Raw genomic sequence first — 18535 nt, 5'->3', positions numbered from 1 at the left:
AGTGTCTTCATCGCCCGCATACTGCAAACAAATCTCTTTCTGCTCAAAAATCGGCACATGATAAATGGAGAGAAGAAATGGAAAATGAAATTCTAGAGGCTCCGTCTTCCGTCAATATATAGCCAATTTGTCGGAAATACAACCTAGCCCACCCAACATATACAACTCCCCAATGACCGATGACCATTCTACTAAATTGAAGCGACATCATAAGCTCTTCAAAGTGGTAGCCTTTACTACCAACTCTGTCGAAGAAGTCCTTGCAACCGTCGCAATGAATGCCGATACGTTGTACGGTAGTAGAGTTGTCAGTGAATTAGATTATATTATCCTCTTCTTCAAGTCGCGCAAATTGGCAAACCAAGCAATATCTGCTGGTGCTAAGTCCAAGCTCACTATGATACCTCAAACCGTCAAAACATCATTCCGTTATAAGGTCGACAAGGATTTAGACAAGACTAATATGCATTCTATTATCTCAACCCTTGGTTCTTCTATCAACAATATCAATTTTAGCAAGATGGATGATCAGGAATTTTGGGCTATTGGTACTAATATTGAGTTACCTGCCAATCATTTGAAGAAATTTAAGCTTTCCAAAATGAGAACATCTCGCTTCCGTATTGCCTTTAATGGTAAAGAAAAGGATCTTCCTAAACTCAAGGGTGCCATTAATTCCCAATGGAAAGTCAAGATTGAGAGTATCGAGTTGGCTAAGAAGATGGATGTTGTTGGTATTAAAATAGATCAAATTACCAATAACATTACCAAGTTCGTCCAAGTTGGTAATTATAGTTTCAGAAACCTCTCATTCTCTACTAGAGTTGCCAATTCTATCAGTCACAGAATGGAAGCTGTTGAAAAATAAATGTCTGAAATGTCATCAGTTCTCCAAAAATTGACAAAGGAAATGGCTGTCTGGTCTGGTAAAAAGGTCACGGAAGGCTTTAATAAGATCAACAAAGCTGTTGAAGAAATTAATCAAAAAGTCAACGCTCTCTTAGGTACTACTACTCGCAACAAGGGTAAAAGTGGGCATAAGAAGGGCTGACATTCCCTTTAATGGACCCTCATTCTAAAAAAAACTCCTTCAATTTAGGTACTGCTAATTTTGGAAGAGTTGGCTGGGTAAAACAATCTCAATTACTTACCTTAGCCGGCAAATATGAACTGGATGTCCTTAATATCCAGGAAACTCATTTAAAATCCAGTACGAAAGACTATTGGAATATATGGTATTTCAGATCCTTCTTTCGTGGCTACTTAGTTTACAATTCCAACGCCACTGAAGGTGATAATGGAGCAGGAATTGCTACTATTATCAGACCGTCATCTTTTATTAAGGTACTCCAATTCGTCGAACATATTCAAGGCAGATTATCAGAAGTCATTTTGGAACTTAAATACCTAGGTGTTGCCCGCATTTTCAATTGGTATGGCCCGGTTAACAAAAACAAACTAGAATTCATGAATAAGGTTCTCAATATTATCAACATTTCTGCTCAAACAGCGGTCTTTCATGGTGAACATATTGTCATATTGGGAGATTTGAATGCCAATACTAAAACATTCAATAAGGTATCTTATGCCCCCATGAACGACTATTAATTGACCAATGTGACAAATTGAAATTCTTTGATGTTGTTCCTATTCCTATTCACATCTTCGTTTTCTCAACGCAAGAAATAATCTCATGATTTTTCTCACCCTGACCATATTATTACTTCCCACAATGATTATTCTGGTGTAGAAGATGATCCTACTGCTTATTCTCACAAACTTTTAACTATCTCCTTCCCCAGTAATCCCATTTTAGACTTCCCAGAACAGTTCAACAAATATATTATCCATCCTAAAATTTTACAATCCAAGATGAAGGAATTAATAACGATTTTGATAAGGAAAACCCTGACACTCTTTTAGAAGCCCAAAATACCCTTGCTAAAATTGTGAAGAAATATGGTTCTCTTAGCACAAACAAGCCCTCATTGATCACTGATAATCGAAATGTCAGACAATTTCAGACTTTTATTTTCGATTTGAAACAATATCTCTATAAGCGTAAACATGTTTCTACTATCACCAGCCAATTTTTGAACAATAATTTTAGCCTCAACAATGTCAAGGCTAAATTAGAGGAAGCTAAAACCTCACTCAACAAACTTATTGGATCTTTATTGGCTGACCGTAAACGGGTCTTTGTGAGTATCATATCACTGCCAAAGAGTTGGATAAAGTTATTTCTAAGACAAAAAATTCTATGGCTGGCTATGATAACATTTCGGTGCCATTGTTGAAAATTCTAGACAACAATTCGCTCCAAATACTTGCAAAATATATCAATCACACAATTGACAGTGAAATGGTTCCTGAAGAATTGGGTATCGGTATTCTACTCCCATTACCCAAAATCAACATGCCTACAAAATTATCAAACTTTAGACCTATAGTTGTATTGTCTGTGATCTATCGTCTATTTTCTTCTATTATCAACAAACAATTCATGAATGTCCTTGAAGAGGCTAACTTAATCCACACTGCGCAACGAGGATTCATGAAAAAAGGTTCAACATTAGAAGTGCTCGGAACTCTGCTGAATAAAGTCAATTGACAAAATATGCAGAAAATCCCACAAACCCATTAGTCCTTCCTTTAATTAACAAACGAATTTTATTGTTTACTCTTTCGAAACATAGAACACCTTATCAGTTTTCGGACTGCCTTAGCATACAAATATCAGCACAAACAAGAAGTATTTGCTATGGCTCTGGATATCAAAAATGCTTATGGATCAGTAATCCATAAAAGATTTATCAGCATTCTCAAGAAAGATGGTTTCCATAGCTCTGTCATTAATCTCTTGACATCCATGATCTCCAATAGCGTTATGAAAGTACTAGTCAACGGATTTCTATCCTCCCCTTTCGATGCGAATGTTGGAGTTCCGCAAGGCGATCCTTCAAGCCCGGCATGGTTTAATCTTTATATTAACTCCTCAACTAACATACAAGAAAAGCTTAAAGGAGTTCAAATATTTAATATTACCATCCTTTTATTATTATATGCCGATGATATTATATTGATAGCTAATACTAAGATCGAAATGAATTCCTCTCTAAAAAGCCTCGGCCGTGAATTAAAGAAAATAGGACTCGCTTTAGCTTCCAAGAAATGCAAGCTCTTAGCTATTACAGCCAAAGCCAAACTATCTAAGGCCCTAGTCACTATTGGACAGGATACAATTGCCACATCTTCTTCTATTGAATATCTTGGGGGTATATGTACCTTTAAGAATGATTTTTCTTGGTCCTCTGATAATCCAATCAACAAAATCTCGAATCAACTGGCATCAGCTAAAACTTCTAATCTATATCTCAACAGCATCACCACTACATTAATGTCCAAAATCATATCTTTGCCTAGATATGCCTGTAGTTTCAATGGAATCAATAAGAATTCTCTAGACAAAGCAGATACTATGGTTACTAATTTTGTCAGAAAGGCTATTGGATTAGATTACACATTATCAAAATCAGTCATTTTTAATTGCAAACAAATTGGGGGCCTTGGTATTACTCGCCCCTCTACTTTATTCTCCATTGAACCTATTTGCACAGCAGTTAGATTATTCAACTCCTCCTCCACCATCACCAAAAATATTGCTTTGGCTGCTTGGAATGATCTTACCTTTAACGAACCATTTTGGAACCACGTGAAAAATATCGCGGCTCAAAATAATTGGTCTCTCCAATACATTGATGAACGGTATTCATTTGTCAATGAATACGAAACCCCTGTCGACCCTAGAACTGAATTACTAAACAACGATAGATCAACCATGAGCATCTCAGGCCTTGGAATCTTAGACCATAATAGAACCTGGCATCCATGTACCATCTCCTTTTGGAGCAATTATTCACTCAAACCCTTCCAACAACGACTATTATTTGCTCACCTACACAAAGCAGAAATCCTTAGAAATTTCGGAAAAGATTACCCTAATTGCCACATTTGCAATACCAAAGCCAACTGGGAACATGTATTCACCTCATGCACCATGTGTGGTCCGGAAATCAAATCATTATACACAAAATGGGACAACAGTTCCCTCAAATTCAATGCCCCTCTTATCAGACTTCCCTCAAACCATTCTCTCTCTTGTATTCCAATGGATTGGAATGGTAGTATCAAAGACGAACCTCTTCAACAATTAGACTTATCTCCCCCAGCTTTGACTGATTGGCTAAATGAAATATATCTCTCATTCGCTGCCTATGTTGGCAGTTGTTACAAAAACGCCACTTGGAACAGTTCAACTGTACTCAAGAAGGCTAGAGGATATATAATTAAACCCAAAACTGCAAAATTTGCAACTGCTTGGGAAACATTTAGCAGTCAGCTTGGCGAACTCAACTCCAACAACATCTACACCTCACACCTACACACCCATTAGACACACTATCGTCGGACAATTGAGTACCTATAATTTGTTTATTTTTCAATAAACCCATTCCTGTATTTTTTTTTAAAATATTACTTTTAATCATTAAATTATTTAATTTCGAAATGGGTTTAAGAATTCAAAATGAATAAATATGAAACAATATGTGTTTCACAATAATAACAATATTAATAAAGATCAGATTGGCATTGTAATGATTTCAATGTTTGAATGTTTTTCATTGATGGCCATTGGCACAATGTTGTGAAAGAGATTCCAAAATTTTCACGATCTGTACAAATGTTGGTCTCCTGGTTGGATTTTCATCCCAACACTGTTTCATTAAATTGATGTATTCATTAGAAACGTCCATTAAGGTATCTAGTGAGAGATGTGAATTTTGTGGTTGAATAAATTCCTCAATCCAAACTTGTGCCTCTGTTTCGAATGATGATTGCGATGAAATGTGTGTCATGACTCTGTTGGATGTGAATGGAATGATAGGTCTCATTCCATTCATGACTTTGAATAGGATATTCACTCCATTTTCGTCACTTCCACTATTTTTGTTAGTGAATGGATTGTTGGTGTGGAATTTGTGAATTTTCATTGATTTTTCATTTAAATAAGGATTTTCTTCAAAGAATACTTCCCACATAATGATACCAAATGAAAAGACATCTACTTTGACATTATATCCTGGACTATCATTGATAATTTCCTAATGGTTGGAGTGTTTTCATTTTCATCCATTTTGGACCAAATCACAAATTTCAAAGATTGTTATTACAAATTCACATACATGATCAATTATTAAGTATTACAACAATCGAATCATCCACTCTACTACTTACATTGGCCATGTAAAAGATGGTTCCAATATTTTTAGTTGCCGTATAACTATGGCCCATGACTCGACAAAGACCAAAATCACAGATATGGCCATGATCATTGGAATCGATTAATATATTTCCAGGTTTTAAATCTCTGTGAATAATGGGTGGAGTTAAAGAATGAAGATAGGCCATTCCTCTCGCCACTCCAAGGAGAATTTTCAATTTCGTGTGAAGTGTGAGCACGTCATTGCCAACCTTGCAATTGTAAATGACTTTATCAAGACTACCTTTTGGATAGTATTCTTGAACCATGTACGTTTTTGAGCCAGAAATTGAGATTCCTTTCATTTTGACAATTGAAGGATGTTGAATGGAGTTCAATAATGCAATTTCTCGTTCGAACTCTTCCTGATCAGCGCTATCATTGAATTTGATCGCTTTTAAGGCAACATGATTCTCTTTCCATTTGGCTTGATACACAGTTCCATTGGAACCTAATGAGAAAATGGTTACCATTGTCAAATACATGACAGAATATATTCAAAAAATATAACAATCACTAATCGTTGATAAATAAATGCAACTCACCTTCTCCAATCTTTTTAACAATTTCAATTTCCTCAATGGGAATAATGGTTGGTCCCAAGGACGACGATGAATGAACCATAGATGTCACGGATGTTCTTGAATTGCCATTCTTTTTTTTCAATGTATCATTGATCACTAATGGACTGGATTCATCATCTTGATGTGAGAATATAACTTTCTTGTCAATGATCCTTGCTTCCAATGTTTTTTCTGCTTGTTCTTTTTGTTTCAAAATTTGCATTTTCCTATAAAAGTATCTCAAACTTTTAACCAACACATAGAGAAGGAAAATACTAGTGACAATTAAGGCTGCTCCTGAGATGGCCAGAACTGGAATTAAAATTTCGAGATGCACCGTCACGCAAGTGAAACCATACGAGTCTAAAAATAGTAATCTTGTTCCAAATGGACAATCTTTCACATTGATTGTAAAATTCAATGGATAATACTTTTCTATCAAAATTTGAGAAGGAATTTCAGTAACAGAAGGAGAGAAAATAGAGATTGAAAATTCCCGAATTTCAAAATTTGACTTTTGGACAGTTCCGAGGTTCGTGATAGCATCACTCGAGTTGTCAATCACCACTGAAATGGGAAACTGCAACACGTTCACTCGTTCATATTTTCCTTCTTGGTTCATTGTTTCTATGGTGATGTTCATGGTTGGTATTTGTTGTCCAGGATAAATATTTAATGTTAAAAAGTCATGGGAGGTAAATTTCACAATATCATTATAGAAAATCTCAAACGTGAATGAAATGTTCGCAAGAGGCCCTCCAAGAAATGGTCCATAGGAAAGAGCAGCATTTCCTAAAAATTCCATAAACGTTTGAGAAAGGTCAATCGATTTTGTACTGTAAATGCATCCACCTTCAATAGAATTATTATGGAATTTTCAATCAATAGCATCACATGTGTCAAAGGTGTGAGATGATGATGTATTATCAATCAACAAGTACATACCCGAATAAGATGCAAAATTATTATAGCAATTAATGATGGATATCGTTGTATAGTCATCCATAGGACTGTCAAAAAACACTGCTCCTCCTCTTAAGGCAGTATTGTTCGTGGCCACAATACCACTTCCTTCTATGGTTCCATATATTTTCAATGGCTTGATATAAACGCATCCTGCATTCTGAAGGGCATGATTTTGATGACAAACAACATCAACCACAGGGGCATTCGCTTCAATGTAAGCACCCGCTCCATTAAGGGATCTGTTCCACTTGAAGGTTGCTTCCACTTTCACATAATCTCCATTCAAGACACAAATTCCTCCTCCATTGCCATTCAAGTTGCTGATATTTGTAAACGAACTGGGACCAATGCTGATCGTAGAGGTGGACAAGGTACTCGAGTCGATCAACAGAGCTCCTCCATCAATGTTACTAAAATCTACCATAGCTGTCGTAAAAACAGCAACTCCTTTCACCACTAATGCTGGTTGTGAAATATTTTCAAAACGACATGTTGCCATGAACGTTCGATAGCCATTCGTGATTTCCAACAATGCTTCATAAGGACTTTGGAAAGGATGTGAGTTATAAAAATTGCTATTTTCAATGATCAGCTTATCAATGCCCTCGAATTGCATGTTGAAGATTCCATTGGATTGACATGTCATTAGGGTCACTACGAAGGAAAAGTATTGAAACATGTAATTATTATCTTGGAAGTCAACTAATTCAAAAAGAACTGATTTAAATCGTTTGATTTGGAATACAGAATTTTCACATACGCTGTTTTTCATTAAAAACAGTTCATTGTAGTCTACTCCGTCGACATCTGTGAATGAATGATAATTCACATTCTGTAAATGTGAATTGATGATGGTCACATTAGCACCCGGATTTCCAGGAAAAGTTGTGGAGGAATAAATTACTGAATTGGTAACATTTGAAGAGTCTATTTCGAGGTTATAAATCGCATCAAGGTGAAGGCCATCTATTCTTGAATGGTGGAACTTTAGGGTGTCTATTCGATTCACTTGTGCATTTTCCGAATAGAGAATATTATAGAGCTTGCAATTTTCAAATGTAACAGTTTCAAGTGAAACGGTCTCTGATAAAAGAGCATTTCTAATGGTTATGGACTTTACAGTCACATGAACAGCCCTAAAAAACGAAAAGAAGCTTTTCGTTTGACAATCAAAGAATATTTCTGTGGTATCGTTGCTTATTTCCATGGGTTCAATAGTCACGAATGAATAATGGTGCAATGAATACGAAAACATTTGACACGAGGAAGAATAATTTCCTCCATTCATTAATTTAAATATTGCCTCCGATTGAGTAGGTATCTCATGATGACGAAATAAAGAATCCAATCTGACAAAAGCTTCCGAAATTGTTTTGCATGGTTCTGAAAGAGTACAGTTTTGTGAAAATCGAGTCTGGTTATTGCTGCTTTCGGGAGATGATACGTAGAGAATGATTGGTATGGAAGAGAGGTGGTTGGTGATGAATGTTGAAATTGTCGTTGGAGTGAAATTTCTGGTGGTTGGCCATGTCCGTTTCTGTATGGAAAGTGATGGCCATGTGGATCCATAAGATAGGCAAAGCAGCAGCAATAAAGACACGACTATCACTCTTGTCCTTGAAAAGAGCTCAATCCTTGTCATTTTTTATCTTGCCATTCAAGGAAGGATGTATCACCTGTGAGAGGACATCAAGCATTCCAACATTGATGTTCATGAGACTGTGTCCATACTGAAATCAGGATAATAAAAGTTTAGTCTCTCAATAACTGCACGTGATGCAATGGTGGTGGCTGAGAAGAAGGGAAAAAGATATGCCATAAAAATCTCCAATCAAAGAGTAAGGTTTTCCAGCTCAGCAACATGTTCTGAAATCGTATGATCGTTAAAAAGACAAACTGATCCGTTTCACATGCTTCAATGGCTTTGTAGAATAAGTAACTCAAAATGGGTTTGACAATAGTTCTCATGAACCAATTGGTGACTTTTTGAGGATAAAAAACTAAATCTGACATGTAATCCACAAACCAAATGTATGCGTAAAGATAGAAGAAGGACAGCTGAAGCTTTCTACTGAAATTAAAATTGAAAGTGTACGCTTCTGGATACTCGTGTTTTTGTCGACTCTTTTTCTTTGCCATTCGAGCTTCTTTGAGTGATTCATGCAGTGCCAAACAAGACTCAGCAACAAGTGCAATACCTCTTCCATAATAGGGATTGAGAGAGGCCACACTGTCACCCAATGAAATAAAACCTTCAATGATAGCTTTCTTTCCTCGACGAGAGCATAAAGCAGGAAGCTTTTCCCAATGATTAAATGAAATGTAGTCGCGCCGATAAACACTCCAATCCATGACAGGTCTGTCACCACCATCAACAAACGCGTCAAAGCAGTTTTGGCAATGATTATATGCACTGGGTATTTCATTCTTAATAAATTGTAGAACAGATTCTTTTGATCGTAATTTTTGTGCATGTTCAAAAGTTCCTAGTTTGCTGATGATAAACATGGCAAGCCCATTTTCAATGCGATAGATCATGACTCTCCCTGCTTTTGGAAATTCATTTGTAAATACACAGAGCCATTGAGGTTTACCATCAATATCTCTCTTATAGAATCCCTCTGAAAGCATATCAGGTTTAATCCTAAAAATTGCCATCACGTTCGTAATTTGTGACTTGGCTTTTGTTTTTTGAAATGGCTTCACTTTTCTTTCTATTTCAGAGAGCTCTGCAGAAATCCAATCAGGAGATTTTGTATAGACCCCTGAACAGTCAATTACTAAATTAGCATCAACAATACTCTCCTTGCCTGATGGCTCAGTAATTTTAACACCAACAGCTCTATGTACAATATTTCCCTTATAGTATTTAGGTCTTAATTGATGTATTTTGTGATGTTTTGAAGAAGTAGTATTAATACTATCCGTATTGGATACGTGGTTTGATGATGAGTTAGAGTCTGGATGTTCACGATTCTTAGACATTTCCTTTGTGTGGATATCTGAGCTGCGTTCTTCATGATATCTCTCCCAAACAATATCTTCGACTTGTGTGTTTTCCATTACTGTAACATTGCTCAACTTTTTCACATATGACCTCAAATAACTTTCCAAAAAAGTTCGTGACATCATGATCATGTTTGGAAAATTAAGAAAATTTAAAGGTACTCTTGGAATTCCATTTGTTCTGTAGTCGGCCATATCAATACTAAGCTCAAATGCTCCCAACTCTACGACATTTTCCGTAAAACTTTTTTCACTCGTTGACAATAAACGATCCATTAATTGGATACATCGCATTAATAAAATGTGTGTCTGATGACCATGTGCAACCATAGTGTGACCTGCAACCATTTCTTTTTTCTCAATAATAAAGACATGATCAAAATGAACAGAGGCAACTACGGCTGATAAAAGTCCAGAGACAGAGCCGCCAACAATCACACACCTTTTACCAGCTTTAGGAATGTGCTTTTTTTCTAATTGTGTTGCTTCCTTTTCGAGTGTGGCATCATAGGCATCCACATTGGTGTCGCTTACATAGGGGATTATATATTTTGAAACAAGATGAACGATCAAGACTTTTAAAATCCAAAGAAGCATCAAAATGATGACCACAATACACCATTCTGAAGGAATAATCTTTCCGAACGTAAATTGTCGAAACTCTATGAATTGTTCTTTCAATTTTCTAATTGCCATGATCCACCAAAATTCCGATGTTGGTTGCGAGGCTTGATCGCCATTCACAGCCATGGCTGAAAATCCAAATAAATTAATAAATAAATTAATCCACAAGATTAAAGTTCCGATCATCATCATCATGATGATCCAGTTGATGTTGATGAGGATGATTCTGCTCTTCTTCTTATGTTTCCATCCAGTACTACTACTTGTGCTACTTCTATATAGAAGAACTCGCCGAAAGCGTTTAAAAATTTTTTTTATAAATCTTGAGGTTCAAATAAGGTAGTTTGTCAATATTATTGTTTTTGTAGATCATGAATATAAAATTGACTGAAACAAAACCCATCATGAATCATTTGAATGATAGATTTTTGTAAATTCTTGTAAAATTTAATCAAAATCTGAGGCATCCAAAGCTTTCTTTTTAGATTCAATTAATTTCACAGCCTCATCATCAGAATCCCATCCATCATCGACCTGGTCATCATCTTCAGAATCCTCACTTTCATCTGCCAAATAAATTCGTTTCTGATCGAGTGCCTTTTTCAACATGTTGGAAATGGCATCGCCTCCGTTCGTTTTTGGTTTGTTAATCTCTTCAGGGTTGACTTTCTTTAAGTTTGTACCTTTTCGAATGGATTCCAATAAATCGGAGCGACCACTTGGCATTTCTGGCATTTCGATGTGAATTTCAATTTTCGGAGTATTCATCATCGGAGGTGGAGGAGGAATTAAGGAACTCTGCGGAGGTGAAGGAGGAATTTGTGAAGAAGCAACACTTGAGGAAGATGCAACAGAGGAGGAGGATGGTTGTTGTTGAATGGACATTTGTTGTTGCTGTAATAACTTCTTTCGATGTTCTTCAGCTTCCTTCTCCGCTTCTTTTTGCAATTTTTCTTGAAGTTTTCGTTTCTCTTCTTCAAGTTGTTGAATCAATAATTGTCTCTGTCCTTCTTCCATCTTTTCCAACTCTCGTTTGAGTCTCAACTTTCTTTCATGTTCTTCTTGTTTCATTTTCTTTTCCAATTCTTCAATTCGTTTCATTTCTTCTTGTTTCATTTCTTCCGCCAATTTCTTGAGTTTTTCTTCTTCTTCCTGAACAAGACGTGATGAAACTGATTTTCGTTTCAATTGTGAAGCTTCCTTATACATGACAGATTGTCTTTTCATGCTCTCAATTTCTTTCAAATTGTTTTGAATTTTCTCAAGTCGTTGTCTCTCTTCTTCTTTAAGCTTCATGTTAAGTTCTTGAAGTTTTCTCTCCTCTTCCTCCTGGAGACGTTTTTGAATACGTGAAAGCATTTCCTTCTCTTCACGTTCGATACGAGCTTGTAACTCCCTCTTCTTTTTCAATTCTTCTTCCTTGTATTTGTTTTCAATTTCTCGACGTGCTTGTTCCTCTTCTTTTTTGATTTCTTCATTGATTTGCTTCAAGCGTTGTTCTTTTTCTTTCATAATTTCATGGTCAATTTCCATGAGACGTTTTTTAGCTTCCTTGTCCATGTCACTCATCATTTTCTCTCTCTTTTTAGCTTCTTCTGATTTTAATTTGCGAATTTGTTCTTCTTTTTGTTGCTCTGTGAAAGAAACAAGTTTTGATTCCAATTCTTCAAGTTTTTTCTTTTCTTCTTTCTTTAAATTTTCCTCAAGTTCTTTTCTCTTCATTTCCTGTTCATGAAGAACAGATTCTTTCATTTCTTTCAATTTTCTCTTTTCTTCTTCCACAATTTTATGATTCATGATAGTCTTTCTTTTTTCCAAATCCATTCTCTTAATTTCCAGCTCTCTATCGTGTTCAGAGGCTTCATTTTCTGGAATAATTACACTAATCGTAGGAGTTGCAGCAATACGAATCACATTGGAAGGTTTTGGAGGTAATGCTTTTGGTTTTGGTTTGGGTGTGGCTTTCTTTCCTGACTTTGAAGATGGCAATGAAGGAGACAATGATGAGGATGTCGTATTTTGTGGTGTTGGTGGTGTTGTCGTCACAGCAAGTGTTTCATTATTATTTGTAAAGGTATTTTTCACTTTTTCCGTAATGGCCCCCATGGCACTTGTGAATTTGTTGGTGACCAGTGACAGAGTGGCATTAAGTGTCAATGAAGGTGACGACGAATTGGTTTCTGAAGAGGTCGAAACAGAATTTTGAATGGGAGATCCAGGATGGTTTGAACCATTGGTGTTTGTTGATGAGCTATTTGTGGTGCTTTTTTCAAAATTCACAGCATTTCGTTTTTTCAATGAAATTTCACTTGCAGATCGTTGATGCTTGAATGCAGCCGTTGGATCTTTGGCAGTACTGTGTGCCACATGAGTCATGCCTTTAGGAGCAGAAATTTTGATTTCACTTTTTGGTACATTTTGGGTAATGGAATCAAAATAATTTTCTTTCACTTCCGGAGTCTTTGGAGTTGTCGAAGTCTCGACAGAGCCAACTCTGTTCTTGGACATGACTTTGGCTGAAGAGGTGTGTTGTGGAATGGGAGGAGGAGAGTTGGAATTGGACGATCGAGGAGGTTGTGACGTCGTCGCCGTGCTGTTGTTGTTGCTCGAAACCGTCAAAGTCGAGAACAATGGTCTTGGTTTTGGTTTTGATGATGAAACAGAATCGGTGGCAGAACGAGTTAAATTTGGTGATGACTTGGAAGAAGATGCGCTCTTTGGCATGGATGACGACGTATTTGTCACGGTCGATGAAGAAGAATTAAAAGACGCGACATTCTTATTGAAAGGAGGTGGAGATGAAGTTTTAGTTGTTGGCGAAAGATTGTGCGGTGGTTGTTTCGGCTTGCTTTGTTTTGATGATGATGACAATGATTTTGGTGATGAAACAGATTGATTCCCAGCAGCGAGTCCTCCGTTGAGAACATGTTCTTCTCGTTGGGCATTGGCTTCCAACTTTTCGAACATGGCTAATTTCTTGTTTACGGTGGACATGACGAAGTGGTGGAAGTGATGGGATTTTTGAATGATGATGGTGGATTAGTGAAATCGATGTGTGTGTGTTTGGGGAAGAAAAATTTTTTTGTGGTCTTTTGTGTGACTTTCGATTGACACCGCGGTTATTTCGCTCTACAATTTTCTTCGCCATTTCTTTTTGTGAACACACATCTTTTCCTTTCTTAAGGAAACAATAGTAGGTGGATTCAAAATGTTAAGTTGAATGAACCTTAACTGCGAGAGATCAAGAAAAACATTATTCTTCAGACACAACAATGAACTAATAGCGTCTGCTCACTGTCCATTTTTGATTTTCCGTTCTTTTGAGGTGACACCCAAAGTCAAATGGTTGGACTTGCAGACTTCAACAAAGATCAACAACACTGTAGATTCTGTTGCGCTCCTTCGAAATTCCTTGCCCCTCCAAATCGTTTTACCGTATTTCCAGGTTCTTTTCCAGTTGCCATCTTTCATATTTAATTACAACAGGTCATCCTTTCGGAACGGAAGTGTTGTTAGTCGTTTGTGGAAGTTGAACGTTGATTGGCAAAAAACATTTCTCATGTCAGAGCGCCAAGTCCATTCCTAGATAAATTCCCGGACGACGGTTACAATGTTTGTCCTGAACATGACACTCCCAATTCAAAATTGTTCACAACTTGTTCAAGCATTGCATCTCTCAGAGATTAGTGTGCTTTTACAACACATCTCGCGTCTTGTGTGAAAAGACACCCAACTACTCATTTAACACACGCTCTCTCGAGTTCATGGGTTACTTTCGAACCAAAAAAAAACAAATCAAAACACTACTATAAATCATGAGAGTCACCACACAATTGTTGACCACTCTCTTCATGATTGTGGTGGCCACCGCTACCATGATCTTGGCTGCTAATCCTTTCGACACAAGTACCCAACCATTTGCAATTGGTGGTTACTTCAAGAGATTGGAAAAGAAGTCTCCATCACTCTTTGCTTGCTATAACTCAACCATCAATGACTGGGCTGAACTGAGATGGGGAGAAGTCTATCATATTGGAGCTGCTCCTTATAAGGTTCAATTGAAGACTGGTGAAGTGATCTTTGTGAATCCAAGTGGTGCCAATCATTTGATCTATGCTGCTGCAACCACTACCTTCTCTCCTGCTCTCTTGTCCACTAAAGACACTGTCGTTCAAGCAAGTGGTACTCTTCAAGTCCTTCTCTCGTACGATCAAAAGAGATTGTACTTGATTGGTCAAATCTTTAAAGTCGGTGGTACTTCATTGACTTCCAGTACTTCTATCAAGGTGATTTCCTTTGATATCAGCAAGTTGACACAAGGAGCATTGACCACTTACACCGAACATACCTCCAATTATCCAGTCAACACTCAATTGTCATGTTCCAGTCCAATGTTAGCTCTCGGTAACGGAAACTTGTTGTGTTATCAAAGTGCTCGTACCTTTGTTGCCTATGATGGATCCAATTGGAGAACTTTCACTCCATCCTCTGTTGGAAACACCGTTTCTTTCGGTAGCAATGACTTTATGGTTCATCAACCCACTGGAAATTTGTATGCCAAGGGTTTTGATTCAACTGCTGTTGCTTCTGTCTTTTTCAAGTTTGATATGGGAAGTGATTTCCAAACCATTAGAACTTTGGGTTCCAGACAAGTGGTTTCACAATGGACTTTGGGCTCTGATTCCTTGTACTACAACTTGTATCTAGGTGACTATGTAGTTGATAGTGCTGTTCCAACTCAAAACGTTCAACAATTCAAATTGGATGCTCCTACTAACTCTGTTTCATTGGGAACTACTCGATTGGCTAATGGATTGACCAGAATAGCTGCTGATAACAGCTCTGTTGCTCAATATGTCTCATACATGTACTATGATTTCAACATCAAGAAGTTGGTGTTGGCTTTGAATACCGATACCATCTATCAAGTCTATGGTTCAAGAGATACTTGGTCCGATGATAACACTGTCGCTTACAGATTCCAATTGATGGGAGAGTTGTTGGCCTATGATGAAGCTTCTGGTAAATATGTCGTTCCTTATGGAGGTGGTTACTTGCTCTCAAGAGGTGTCTTGCTGAGTTCCTATGCTGAATCAGGATTGAGTTGTATTGTTGCAACCACTGCAAGCAATGTCGTCTATTACAGAACATGGGCTCCAAACTTTGGTCTCTATGATCCATCTCAAGACAAATTCGTTGCTGATGATAAAGTGAGTGGATTGCTCGACACCATGTTCCCAGCTCAAACTCCTCCTGCTTCCTACATTTCCGCTATTGAAAACTCTCATTCCTCTGGTATGGTCTATATTGGTGGTTATTTCAGATCCATCAACAATGTGGTCTACAACTCTATTGTTGCTCGTGCTCGTGATGGAACTTTATCGGCATTGAGTGGTGGTTTGACTTTGGTCAATTTTGCCTATGATACCTTTGATAAGCCTCAACCTGGTATGGTCAGAAAGATCATTCGTTCCAGTGATAACCGATACTTGTTTGTTTTGGGTTCTTTCAATCGAGCTGGAAACATTTTGTGCAATGGTTTGGCTATTTACAATATTGAGAAGGGAACTTGGTCTCGCCCAGAAGGTCTTTTCGATTCTACTGTTACCTTCCTTGATATGGATTATGATGGAAGATACTTGTATGTGGTTGGAAATAACTTGATCCGAGTCGGAAAGTACGTCGTGAAGAATGTTGCTCGTTATGAAGTCTCTACCGATACTTGGTACCCAATGAATGGAGGTGTCGATTCCAATGGATCTAAGGTCTTTGTTTACAATGGACGTGTGATTGTTTACGGTCCATCCACAGGAAGCTCTGTTGCCTTTGTTTCTGGTTTGGCGGTTTGGGACTCCAACTCATGGAAGACCGTCAAGATGGACGGAGTGGATCAACCAAACTCTTGCAGAACCAACAAGTGGTGTACCTATAACCTCGGAACTGTGAATCCAACGATTTATAAGGGCAACGTGTACTTTATTGGTGCAGGTGATGTGAAAGTCCCAACTGATAGTTCCTTTTCTGCTCTTGAAACCTATACGACTGCTGCTGTTCCAGGAACTGGTTTCTACAATTATCCAAAATCGAATACTCTTGGTATCGCTACTATTGGTAATACCAAATTCTATGAATTCAATTACAATACCATGAACTTGCAACATACTCAAACAAGAGATGATGGTGATGTGGCTGATGCTGCTATCCAAGCTTTGAGTACTGGTAGCAAATTCACCGTTTCATTGGCTTTGTTGTTGGTTTCTCTCTTGGTTGCTTTGCTTCTCTAAATCATCAAGTGCCAATAAATTGATCAAGCTTTCTAAATTTCATCATGATAATGTCACTTTTAATCTGTTTGAGTGAAGTACCCTCAATAGAGGTGAGTCGATTTAAGACAGACAAAACGAAATGCTTATTTCTTGGTCACATTTTGCATTCAACGAGTAAGGCAGCTGAAAATAACAACACCTGATCATAAGGATCACAATTTTCTGGAAAGTCAATCACGACATTGTCCAAAGGTGCCACCAACTCATTCATAAATCCGCTCGATTGTTTAATGATGGAACCACACGTGTCTTTATATTTTCGACGACCCTTATTAAACCTTCTTCCTTTCTTAACAATTTGGAATGCTCTTGATACTTCTGTATGCTTATTTGAGATGATGTATTTTGTTTTCAGTATCTTATTTTTCACAAGAATTGTTAATCGATGGATATGAAAAGAAAAGCTCGAAGAGATTGTTCCAATAAGTGTTCCATCTGGAGTGCTAACTTTGAATTTTGATGAGAATATTGAATAATAGCCGTTAATGATGAATAGTAGTTGAGATGGAGTTAAATTTTTTGTGTTTGTATGTGGAGAAGAATGGGTGTTTGTTGCGTAAGAGTTGTCGCCCGATTTTGAGGAATCCATATTACTTTTGCAATGTTGGTAAGTTGAAGTCATCTCTATATGGACTTCAGAGTGAATGTGCACTTTTCGTAGTTTTTCATTTCCTGAATCTATTGTTTTCAATCGTTGCATCTTTGCTTTTGTTGCTATCTTGTCTCCTTCCTCCATGAATTGTTGTTGAGGGTTTAAGAAGGTTTCATCTTCCACCTGCTCCACCCTTCCAATTTCTTCTGCATAGGTCAGAACAAATCTATCAGCATACAACTCAAAACACTTTGCAATAGAGCACAGGAGAGCGCTGGAAGAGAGAGCATATCGATCCTGAAAAGCTGTACAATCGGATACATCCACCAAATTCACAGCAGGTTGTTCTTCCTCCATAAGTTTGTGATCATTATAATACTTTTGAAAGATGGAATCAATCTCTTGTTTCAACTTTTTTCTTCTCTTTTTTTCAATAAGCTGTGAAATAAAACTCTTTGCAGTGTAATGATCTTCGTGAGAAACTGGAAAACTCAACACATAACCACAAAAACCTCTACTGGATTTGAAGGTGAATGATTTTGAGGTTGAAACATGATTTTCCACAATTCTGTAGCACAAAGGCTGTGTAATAGAATTTTCTTTGATTGGTAATAAAATTATCGAATGATATTCCGTTGGCTCGTTATCCCCAATACACTCTTTGTAAATCATTTTTGATGATTGAATTGTTTTGAATAATGTTATCAAGTCAATTTCGAAAACGCGAAAGAAGGTTTAGATGATAGTGATCATTTACATCCATCATCGAAAAATGTGTTGTGTTTAAAGGTCGGATACACCTACCAAATGTTTTAGAAAACAATTTAGAGAGTAATGTTTTGCTATCGATGGCTGAATTAGCGTTTTCATCTTTCAAAAACGTGTCACTTCTCAATATAGTTTTGTTGGGAGTAATTTGTGTACGGATGGTATCGAGGCTTCTTGATGGCTGTAAAGTTGATGCATTTGCAGGTGCGATTGATTCTACATCATTATGATGACGATCAACTGCTGCAGTCTCAATATCAAGTGCAGGTAATAAATCGCTCATTTTGTTAATTTCCAAAATATGATTGGTAAGAGAGCAAATATGGTTCAAGACGCCGAAATGCCAAGCAATGATGTTTGTCCATATATT

At 37.2% G+C, this 18535-nt stretch overlaps 7 protein-coding genes across 7 annotated transcripts; 3 read left to right on the top strand and 4 right to left on the bottom strand.

The window, feature by feature from the left end:
* Positions 1-172: 172 nt before the first annotated feature.
* FDP41_009213 (uncharacterized protein) lies at positions 173-1608 on the top strand (the record flags this gene model as incomplete). Its single annotated transcript, XM_044713148.1, has 2 exons — positions 173-785; positions 1100-1608. The coding sequence occupies 2 exons, from the start codon at positions 173-175 to the stop codon at positions 1606-1608; spliced, it is 1122 nt and encodes a 373-aa protein (XP_044557025.1).
* A 1153-nt stretch (positions 1609-2761) lies between these two features.
* On the top strand, positions 2762-4453 carry FDP41_009212 (uncharacterized protein; the record flags this gene model as incomplete). The annotated part of the gene is made up of 1 exon (XM_044713147.1): positions 2762-4453. One exon carries the CDS (start codon positions 2762-2764, stop codon positions 4451-4453), a length of 1692 nt encoding a protein of 563 aa, XP_044557024.1.
* A 226-nt stretch (positions 4454-4679) lies between these two features.
* Positions 4680-8056, bottom strand: FDP41_009211 (uncharacterized protein; the record flags this gene model as incomplete). Its single annotated transcript, XM_044713146.1, has 4 exons — positions 4680-5162; positions 5296-5771; positions 5866-6735; positions 6829-8056. 4 exons carry the CDS (start codon positions 8054-8056, stop codon positions 4680-4682), a joined length of 3057 nt encoding a protein of 1018 aa, XP_044557023.1.
* A 545-nt stretch (positions 8057-8601) lies between these two features.
* FDP41_009210 (uncharacterized protein) lies at positions 8602-10605 on the bottom strand (the record flags this gene model as incomplete). Its single annotated transcript, XM_044713145.1, has 1 exon — positions 8602-10605. The coding sequence occupies one exon, from the start codon at positions 10603-10605 to the stop codon at positions 8602-8604; it is 2004 nt and encodes a 667-aa protein (XP_044557022.1).
* Positions 10606-10926: 321 nt separating this feature from the next.
* FDP41_009209 (uncharacterized protein) lies at positions 10927-13473 on the bottom strand (the record flags this gene model as incomplete). Its single annotated transcript, XM_044713143.1, has 1 exon — positions 10927-13473. One exon carries the CDS (start codon positions 13471-13473, stop codon positions 10927-10929), a length of 2547 nt encoding a protein of 848 aa, XP_044557021.1.
* An 821-nt stretch (positions 13474-14294) lies between these two features.
* Positions 14295-16763, top strand: FDP41_009208 (uncharacterized protein; the record flags this gene model as incomplete). Its single annotated transcript, XM_044713142.1, has 1 exon — positions 14295-16763. One exon carries the CDS (start codon positions 14295-14297, stop codon positions 16761-16763), a length of 2469 nt encoding a protein of 822 aa, XP_044557020.1.
* Positions 16764-16899: 136 nt separating this feature from the next.
* FDP41_009207 (uncharacterized protein) lies at positions 16900-18448 on the bottom strand (the record flags this gene model as incomplete). Its single annotated transcript, XM_044713141.1, has 2 exons — positions 16900-18056; positions 18202-18448. The coding sequence occupies 2 exons, from the start codon at positions 18446-18448 to the stop codon at positions 16900-16902; spliced, it is 1404 nt and encodes a 467-aa protein (XP_044557019.1).
* Between the last annotated feature and the right edge of the window lie 87 nt (positions 18449-18535).

The sequence above is a fragment of the Naegleria fowleri genome (assembly GCF_008403515.1).
Source record: "Naegleria fowleri strain ATCC 30894 chromosome Unknown tig68, whole genome shotgun sequence".
NCBI classification, from domain to species: Eukaryota; Heterolobosea; class Eutetramitea; order Acrasida; family Naegleriidae; genus Naegleria; species Naegleria fowleri.
This window is presented reverse-complemented; position numbering and strand designations above follow the sequence as displayed.